The sequence below is a fragment of the Citrus sinensis genome, chromosome 5 (assembly GCF_022201045.2).
Source record: "Citrus sinensis cultivar Valencia sweet orange chromosome 5, DVS_A1.0, whole genome shotgun sequence".
Taxonomy (NCBI): domain Eukaryota; kingdom Viridiplantae; phylum Streptophyta; class Magnoliopsida; order Sapindales; family Rutaceae; genus Citrus; species Citrus sinensis.
In genome coordinates this window covers 17,965,660-17,975,610 of record NC_068560.1, presented here as the reverse complement: position 1 = coordinate 17,975,610, position 9,951 = coordinate 17,965,660, and the positions used below count along the sequence as shown (strand labels likewise).

Sequence of the window (9,951 nt, the reverse complement as noted above, 5' to 3'; positions counted from 1 at the left end):
ATTAATTAAAAAGATTTTTAATTTGTTGGGCTTTTATTGAATTACATGGGTTATTTGAGTACGACTTTAATGGTGCGTTTACTTCATGAAATGAGAATGTGGTGGAATTGAATGAGCTGGGAATGAGAATGAACTGAAATGAGAATAAAGAATGTGAATGAGATTTCAATGTTTACTTAACAAAAATAAATGAGAATGAGAATGTGCTGGAATACCATTGATGTGTTTACTTGGCAAAATAAATGGGAATGATGAATGAGGAATGATGAATGAGGAATGAGAATGAGAACCAATTTACCAAAATACCCATAGTATTAAATAATGTAATTTTCATTAACTAGATACATGTATAACTATTATTATAAAAATGATATTAATTAAAAAATAAAATTAATAACAACAACAATAATAATAAATGTTAATAATGATAATATTAATAAAATAATAATAATAACAATAATTAATAATAACTAAAATAATAAAGTTAATAAAATTTAATAATAATAATGATATTTAAAATAATAAAATTAATTGTGATTTGAATGAGGGTAATTCAGAAAATATAAAAAAATTATAGGGATACAAAAGTTAGTTCAAGAAATGAGAATCTCCATTCCCAACCACTTATGAGAATGAGATTCTCATTCCTTATTCCTAAATTGTGTGAGATCCACACATTTTATTCTTATTCCCAAATTACATTTTGCTAAGTAAATATAAGTTTTATTCTCATTCTTTCATTCTCATTTCTTCATTCTCATTCCCTAAACCCTCAAATAAACAAACTATAAGTTTTTAGTGAAATAACATGCGTTAACTTAGTAGTTTTGGTGTGTTATCAGGTGACTTGACCTTATCTTTAAGTTAGAGTTAGAAAGTCTATGAGTTTGCAGTTCTTTTGCTAACTCATTCTCAATCAAACTTCGATTCTAATAAAGTGCCTATGTAAAGGAGAAGAAAATAGAATATATGGATTCTTTTTAGGGCCAACTTTAGAGTGTTTGGGGCCTTAGGCGAAATTTTTTTATAAGGCCTCTATTTGTTTTGCAATTTCAATACTCAAAGAAATAAAAAAAAAGGCTCAAAATTTATTCCATTTTTAATTCTTGAATTTAAAAAACAAAACCTAAAAAAAAGTTAAGAAGATATCTTTTTTATTCCATTAAAACTATTACAAAACAAACAAACAAATAAATAAGAATAATATTATTTTCAAATAGGATATTTAGAGTGATAGAATATAAAAAGTTGAGATGATGAATTAATGATCAAATAATAGAAATGGACTTTGTATTTCTATAAATTGATTTTTTTTTAAATGAACCAATGAATATAATAATTTTCTTTGTAGAGAAGAGAGGAAGAAATTTTTTCATTTACTGATTTTTGAGATTACAAAGTTTTTAATAGAAAGTAAAAGAAATACTAAAAGTCAAAGATTCTAACATTAAATAATTAATTTTTTGAGGAAATTGAAAAGATAAATAATTTATTTTTTTTGGAAAGACTAATAATGAATGAATTAATGGTTAAATAATATTATTAGTTATATCTCTTTAACATTAATGTTATCAAATATAAAATTTTCATAAAAAATAATTCTTAACTATAGGATAATTATTAAATTAGAGAGATATTAAAAAGCTTTTTGATTTCCTAAAATATATAATTTAAAAAAAAGATATATTTATTAGAAAAGAATAAAAAAATGAGGCCTTCATAAAATATGGGGCCTTAGGCGACCGCCTTGTTCGCCTATACCTAAAGTTACCCCTGATTTTTTTAGATGTGGAGATATTTCTCTATAAGAAAAAAGAATGATATAGTCTATCTCTTATACGAAAATTAGGGTTTATTACACAATCACATGCGTGAGGGAGATAATTGAGGAGAATAGAGAAGGCTGCAATTACATTATGCAAATCTTTCTTAGTTGGAATTGTTCATCAACCAACTATGAAGTGGTTTAATACTTTGCAGTGCCTATGCACATACCATTATAAAAGTCGAAATTCAAAGCTACGAGGGTTAGTTGGTCATTTCCCAAGGGAGTACGGAACTACCTATTACAATATAGCCCAATTTATGTCCTTACTTGATAAAATATGAAAACTTAAGGGACCTAATGTTATAACACCAAAATGAAAGAAAACGGTCTGTGGAAGTGAAAATATTAAAAATAAAAAAATAAAAAAAGGAAAAAAAAATTGGAACCAGAAAGCGAGTTGAAGTCGATATCCTTTCTGAGTTCGAGGGTCCTACTCAATTCACAAAGGCTGAAGCAGTCCAGCAGCAAATTCCAGTTGGCCCCAAACTGAAAAGGAAAAAAAGGAAAAAGGAAAAGAAAACCCTAATTACCCACACACACAACCCACAAGAACACAACCACTGGACTCAATTTACTTTTCAAGGCTTTCACCTTGCAATCCCCCTGGTTAGTTTTTACTTCCTTATCTTTCATTTTCTTTCTGGAATTCTGTTAATTTGAACACATTTTTGTTTTTTGCTTTTGGGTACATTAGAAGTAATATGAGGAGTAAATGTTGGCAGCTGTGTTGAAGTTGGAATTTGCTTTAATTTGGAAACATATACATGGTTTCAGCATTTTTCTTGAGATTTTTATCATCTGCCAGTGTTAGGCATTATTGCTGGTGTTGTTAGTGGTCTTGTGTTAGTAGTAGCACCTGGGATATTAAAGTAAATTTGATGCTTCAGATAGCAAAATTTGCTCACATTTTTTTTTTTTTTTTTGTAATTGGGGTCAAGGTGACTCCTTGGAATTTCATTCAGTTGGTTAGGACTGAATTTACTACTTAATTGTGGAATGCTAATTACAAGTGAGAGCTAATTGGTTTAACTGATTAAACCGAATGTGATGTTACAAGGGATATGGCGTTTGATTCCCGTTCGCATCAGGGTTGAGGAGGAGGGGTTTGTTTATACTGTAATTTTATTATAAATCCATTTAGGTTTCTACTAGCTTTATGTCTGTGGATTTGTCATTTATTAACTGATAAAAACTTAGTTGGTTTTAACATCCCTGCATATTCATCCATCAAGTTATGGATAGGGAAAAAAATGAAAGTTTTGGTTTGCAATTTAAGGGCCTCATGCATGTACCAAGATGATGTCTAAATCTTTTTAAAAATCTTGTTTTGGTTTGCCATGACCAAAAAAGATAATTCTTCTGAAATGTTGAAGTGGAGCTTTTACCTATAGGAGGATAGAAGGGAGGCATTACTTTCTCTACAAGTAAAGAAGGATTTTCCCCTTGTTGTGTTGGACTTTGGTTAAGGAAGCATATAATGAAGCGTGGTTTTCTTGCAAGTTTTTTTTTGTATATCACAGCTTAATTTGGCTATTTGTATTTTTTGCATTGTGCATCTTTCCACTGTTATTAATTTTATTCATGTTCCTATAATTATTTATGGATTACTTCGTATGCTTTGTTGCCTTATGAGATATAATTTTTTTATACAGGTAGAGTTTTTCTAAACAAAAGGCGTTTTTTTTTTTTTTTTTTGTGTATGTGTGTTTATTCAAGTTGAGCTAAACATGAGTTGAGCACTTCTAGTCTGCGCAGAAAAGAACAGTACCAATTTTATATCTAATACTCTACAAACATGGAGGTTGAAGGGGTAGAGGTCGATGGGGACAAGGGCGATGATCCTGTGGCAACAAATGCTGAATTCGATAAGTCCAAGAAACAAAATGTAACCGAAAATTCTTCAGAAATAGAAGTAACAAATCATGACAATGGTGAAAGTTCTAAACCATACGTTGGCATGGAATTTGATTCCGAAGATGCTGCCAAGACTTTCTATGATGCATATGCCAGGCGTATGGGTTTCAGCACTCATGTTGGTCCATTCACCCGTGCTAAGCCTGATGGGCCAATTATAACTTGGGATTTTGCATGTTCCAGGGAAGTGTTTAAGAGGAAGAATGTTGAAAGCTGCAATGCCGTACTTAGGATAGAGAGAAAGGATTCTGAAAAATGGACTGTGACAAAGTTTGTGGAGGATCATAACCATTCTATGGTGACTCCTAACAAGGTTCAATACCTTCGGCCCCGTAGACATTTTGCTGGGGCCACAAAAAATGTGGCTGAAGCACTGGATGTCTCTGGTGATGTTTATATTACCACAGATGGAAATCATTTGTCATATGAACCTAATAGCATTAGGAATTCGTTGCCTGTAGATCCTAGTCGTTCAACCAGAAATATGGGGCCTGTAAACTATCTCAGACAGCCTAGTCGAACGAGAAGCCTTGGGAGGGATGCCCAAAATCTTTTAAACTATTTCAAGAAGATGCAGGCCGAAAATCCTGGCTTCTACTATGCAATACAACTTGATGATGATAATCGAATGACGAATGTCTTTTGGGCTGATGCAAGATCAAGGATGGCTTACAACCACTTCAGTGATGCAGTTATTTTTGACACAATGTACAGACCAAATCAGTATCAGGTCCCCTTTGCTCCTTTCACAGGTGTAAACCATCATGGTCAAATGGTTTTGTTTGGTTGTGCTTTACTTCTAGATGAGTCAGAGGCTTCCTTTACGTGGCTGTTCCGGACATGGCTCTCTGCAATGAATGATCGGCCTCCTGTTTCTATAACCACAGACCAAGATAGAGCCATACAAGTAGCTGTTGCTCAGGTACTTCCAGAAACATGCCATTGCATTTGCAAATGGCACATCTTGAGAGAAGGCCAAGAAAGGTTGGCTCATATATACCTTGCTCATCCGTCCTTCTATGGAGAGCTGTATAGTTGCATAAACTTTTGTGAAACAATTGAAGAGTTTGAATCATCGTGGTGCTCTCTCCTTGATAAATATGATCTCCAAAAAAATGAATGGCTTCATGCGGTTTATAATGCTCGCAGACAGTGGGCTCCAGTTTATTTTCGTGGCACTTTTTTTGCTGCACTTTCTTCAAACCAAGGGATTAGCTCCTTTTTTGATGGGTATGTGCATCAACAAACCACCATACCACTATTCTTTAAACAGTATGAAAGGGCTTTAGAAAATTCAAGAGAAAAGGAAATAGAATTAGATTATGATACAATTTGCACCACACCAGTGCTCAAGACACCATCACCGATGGAACAACAGGCAGCAAACCTATATACAAAGAAAGTTTTTGCAAAGTTTCAGGAGGAACTGGTTGAAACTTTTGTGTATACTGCAAATAAGATTGAGGGTGATGGGGTACTCAGTAAATTCCGTGTTGCAAAATATGAACAGGATGACAAGGCATATATTGTCTCATTTTCTGAGATGAAAGCGAGTTGCAGCTGTCAAATGTTTGAATACTCTGGAATTCTCTGTAGGCATATATTAACTGTTTTCACTGTAACAAATGTTCTTACCCTTCCAAGCCATTATATATTAAAGAGATGGACAAGAAATGCCAAATCTTCGATTGGCCTAGATGAACAGAATACAGATACACAAGGTATTGAGACTCTCACCTTACGCTTCAACAAACTATGTCAAGAAGCAATCAAATATGCTGAGGTTGGGGCACTAGCAGTGGAGACTTACAACGTGGCGATTAGTGCTCTAAAGGAAGCTGGGAAAAAGGTTCTTGCAGTGAAGAAGAATGTTGCTAAAATCTCTCCTCCAAGCTCTCAAGTTGTATTGTATTCTCAGGAAGACAGTAACAAGAAGACACCCCCATCAGTTCCTGAAATGATCCCATCATTATGGCCATGGCAGGAGGCAATGCCTCATCGCTTTAATTTAAATGATTCTGGAGTTTCTGTTTCCGATTTGAATCAGCCCAGCATGGTGCCTGTGTCTTTTCACCGGGATTGTGGCACCCCTGACAGTACGGTATGAAATATGAGAGGATTTATCTTTGATCGGTGTTTTTAAGGATTGCTGTTAATTGCATTTTATAATTTTATTTCCTTGATACAGGTTGTTCTAACTTGTTTTAAGTCCATGACGTGGGTCATAGAAAATAAGAATTCAACCTCTGCCAGTAAAGTAGCTGTCATCAACTTGAAGGTATAAATGCCTTTTATGAACTCAGTAGTCTTAGTAACATCAACTTTCAGACTTTATTTGTTGAATTAAGTATGCAAATTATCTGATACTCTTTAAAATAATGTGTTGATGCTGTGTTAACGAATAGTCAAGTCATTTGTGTCCTATAATGTGGAACAGATCCGTCTTATCCTGAACAAATCTTGTGTCCAATCTTTCAGTCTGCCTTGGGGATAATTAGTTGATAATAGTGCTAATTGTACTTCTACTAAATTAAACATGCATTACTTTTGACAAGCATGGTTAGAGTGTATTTCTTTTGATGTTCCTTTTACCTCTTCTGTAGCTGCAAGATTATGGCAAGAAGCCTTCAGGAGAGACTGAGGTGCAGTTCAGACTAACAAAAACGACTTTGGAACCTATGTTGAGATCAATGGCCTACATCAGTCAGCAACTCTCAGCACCTGCCAATAAGGTGGCTGTCATCAATCTGAAGGTATGCAAGAATTTTTTAATCCTTTTCCTCCTTTTCTTGTTACCTAATGTAAATATTTTTAACTGCTGATCTAAGGCAAGTATGTTGCATTCTCCTTTTTAACTCTTTCTTATGAAAATAAAATCCTAAGCATGAGAAAAATTGATAACAGAAGAATTGAAGGGTTCTTTGCCACCCCATTTGGACCTTTGCTTCACTCTTGCCACTTTCATTTTTTTTTTTTTAAATTTGGACTTCATCTGTTTCCGTTCAAAAAATGAAAAAGAAGAATTGGCAAGGATTAGCCTATTGTATGAGAGCAGATTTGTCATTTGGTAATGCATAGATGAGATTTCACCATGTCAATCAGTGTTTCTAATGCTATATAGTCGTATATGCATTTACTATCACATTGCACCATGCAATCCAAAAACTCTCTTTATTACAGGACATCGCTGCCAATAAAGCATGCATTAGACCAAGATATGGGCATATACGAGTGCATGTTCTGTTATTGATAAAATTTGATACTCTTTGGAAGTTAAATGTTTGACACTTTAGCGTCAACAAACACAATGAACTAAAGATCAGCTTCTTTGCAGCTGAGTTTGAATCTGAATCCGTAATTTGTCTCTCTGAATTGATTTGGTTATTCTATGGATCTGTTTTAGGTTTCCCATATTCTTTGTTTGTCTATACATGAAAAGACTTTGCCATTTATTTAAATGCTTAACAAATGTTGAGAGGTCACTGAAATTGGTTTCTAATTTCAATAAAGGGTTATGGTGGATTCAGTGGACCTAAGATGGCCCTTTGACAAGACCTTTTTCCGAACTTAAATTTTTTTCCATAATTATTTTGGTGCCTGGCAAAGGAAACATTGAAACGTTCAAAGCTGTTTTCTCTACTAGATTTTGTCAGTGTTAACATGATGAGTATCATCAGCAAGACTGTGAGCATTATAATAAGAGTAGCTATTGAAGTTCAAGTTTCAGATTCTATCACTGACAGAATTAAATATTATATATTTTTACCCTGGTAGCATATAGATAAGACTGACAAGTTATGAAAGACCTAGTCTTGTGTCTTCATGACACGAGTCTTTGGGTATTTGAATGCCTGATTGTTTGGACAAGTTGTTCTTGAGGTTGGTGCTATGCAATATTTAATACTCAAAAGTTTTAGGACTAATCGATTCTTTGCCGTGCTCTTAGCTCCAAGATACGAAGACAACTTCTGGAGAAGCAGAGGTGAAATTTCAAGTGTCAAGAGATACTCTGGGATCCATGTTGAGATCTTTGGCCTACATCCGTGAACAACTTTAAAGCTGTAAGGATACTCCTCCCTTCTGCGGTGTGATTCTCTGTGTCTTACTAATTCGATATTACTGAAACTTTGTTCACAACAGAAAATGGTTTAGGCCGAAAAGATAATTCTGCTGCAGTTTTGTGATACTTGAATGCCAATGTGGTTAGGTGGTTGAGGTAATGTACTAGAAACATGGGAAATATACTGAAAAAGGAAAGAGCCCATTCTAGAACTTTCAACGTAAAACCCCACTTATGTACCTTTTCCTTAAATATCAATCTATATGATTTATATTGTGAAAGCCAATACCTGATCCTGAGTTACTGTTTACTTCTGTTATATAATCACTCCTTATGTACTTTTAGATATCGGAAAAAAAAGGGTGAGACACATACTTTTATGGATTTGGTGATGTGTCAATTTTATTCATTTACAACCTTCCTCCTTTCTTTATGAAATAACTCTACTTCACATTGCATCCATCTAATGAATCATTTTACTTGCATTACATGTTAGTCTCCATTTAGTTACATCACATGATTGCTAAGGTCTTTGTATCTTTGTTCCCAGAGTTGGACAATCTCGAAATATGACTTGGTATATTGATTTTGCCATGTCGCTGAGAAAGGTTGCCAAGGAGGTGATATTTGCCAGAAGAGAGAGAGTGTGTGCGTGAACAACAAAATGTGATTTTGCAATTTTCCATATATTTTTTTTGGCTTCATTTTCTTTAAATTGTTGTGAAGGTGTCCTAGTTGTGGTACAACTTTTGTGCCAGTTAAATGTCTTCTGAACACCAAACACAGCCAAATACTGGTCTCCACAGTCCGCACCATATTTTCTTGTAGTATGCATAAAAAAAAAGAGCAAGCCGGTAGGACCTTTTCATTTAAGTGAGTTCTGTGCCATTTTGTCTATCATTTGTGAATTGTTGAATGATGTGTAAATTGTTGAAAAATTTTCATGAATTCTTATGTTTACAATTCATGTAGAAAGCGTGGTGTTGTGCTTATGAGTTTCAATTATGTACCAAGTTTGCAAAGAATGCAAGGTTTGCAAACTCTCCACAGTTTACTTAACACCTATCCATGAGTATCCAAGAAGTTTCATATGCATTCTAAGTTAAAAATTTATTTTCAAATTTGTAAAATTTAGAAACTTCAGTATACATATTGGAGAAGTATGGTAATCTGACATGGGTACCATAGAGGCATTCATGCTATGCGTGGACTACAGTCTTTGCCCCCCTAACTTGAGTTGCCGTGGTCTGTAATTTATTAATTCTCTTTCGTCTTTTTTAGTATTCTCATTGGATGATTTCATGATTGAGCAATGTATGTGTTTCTCATGGTTTTTATTTTAATTATAGCTTCAATACACAATTATGTGTCACGAAATCTCTTTTGTTTTTTTAGTACAAATTGCATTCATTCTGATGGAAAATTCTTGACAGGCTGGTCGAATTCAGAGCGATCTTGTTTGCAAAGCTTGCAGCATGTAAAGAGCAGGCAAGGGCATGTACCGTTTGGTCTATAATCATTTGTACCATGTTAATGTCTATTGACAGAATTGGGTTTAGTTTATAGTTAGGTTTGGTTGCTGCTATTGAATCGACCATATTTCAGTTAGTTGTAGACTTGTAGTTAGGCATAGTGACTGATAGTTCTAACATCTAGATGATACATTATTTCCATGTAACATGTCGATCACTGGGACTTGTACATGTAAGACTAAAATAATCATAAATAAACATTACACATACTTTGTATCACTTGCTAGTGATAATATTTATGATGGCTAAAAGCTCCTTGTGCACAATGTCATTGCTCTAATTCTTCAATGTTATTGCTTTACTTGATGTCTGAAGTGGTAGTCTATGGGATTAAATTGTGCGGATAATGACTTTAAAACTTTGAATTTATATGTCTAATTCTGAAAACAGTTTTCTGTTTGCAAAATGGAAAATAATTGAAAGCACTTTTCAAAATTTGGCACACAATGAGACAATGAGATGGCTTTGACAAAAAAATGGATTTTAATAAATTTTCCCCAACACCTAAAGGAACTTTAAATTTGCTTAACTAGTATCGAGCAAAAACTAACAAACAATGACTAATTTTATTGGTTAACATTAAATAAATTACAATCCTGCTATGGCATTTTTTTGTC

At 33.9% G+C, this 9,951-nt stretch overlaps 1 protein-coding gene across 5 annotated transcripts; it reads left to right on the top strand.

The window, feature by feature from the left end:
- The first annotated feature begins 2,169 nt into the window (after positions 1-2,169).
- On the top strand, positions 2,170-9,553 carry LOC102626670 (protein FAR1-RELATED SEQUENCE 3-like). Of its 5 annotated transcripts, XR_008054871.1 has the most exons (7): positions 2,170-2,434; positions 3,481-5,843; positions 5,931-6,020; positions 6,346-6,495; positions 7,689-7,803; positions 8,353-8,468; positions 9,236-9,553. XR_008054871.1 is itself a non-coding variant. In XM_025096739.2 (6 exons), the coding sequence occupies exons 2-5, from the start codon at positions 3,624-3,626 to the stop codon at positions 7,797-7,799; spliced, it is 2,571 nt and encodes an 856-aa protein (XP_024952507.2). In that variant the 5' UTR covers positions 2,171-2,434; positions 3,584-3,623; the 3' UTR covers positions 7,800-7,803; positions 9,236-9,553. The 5 variants fall into 5 exon arrangements, 4 of the variants coding, with proteins under 4 accessions (XP_024952507.2, XP_006471347.2, XP_006471345.2 ...); XM_025096739.2 differs by lacking the exon at positions 8,353-8,468 and having other exon boundaries at positions 2,171-2,434; positions 3,584-5,843; XM_006471284.3 differs by lacking the exon at positions 8,353-8,468 and having other exon boundaries at positions 2,171-2,434; positions 3,575-5,843.
- The last annotated feature ends 398 nt before the right edge of the window (positions 9,554-9,951 follow it).

What these genes read in the sequence shown, in the direction of transcription:
- LOC102626670 (XM_025096739.2), top strand. Translation starts at nt 3,624, where the DNA reads ATGGAGGTTGAAGGGGTAGAGGTCGATGGGGACAAGGGCGATGATCCT. An exon ending in GTGGCACCCCTGACAGTACG is followed by an intron (nt 5,844 to 5,930) that starts GTATGAAATATG and finishes TCCTTGATACAG; the next exon opens with GTTGTTCTAACTTGTTTTAA. An exon ending in TAGCTGTCATCAACTTGAAG is followed by an intron (nt 6,021 to 6,345) that starts GTATAAATGCCT and finishes CCTCTTCTGTAG; the next exon opens with CTGCAAGATTATGGCAAGAA.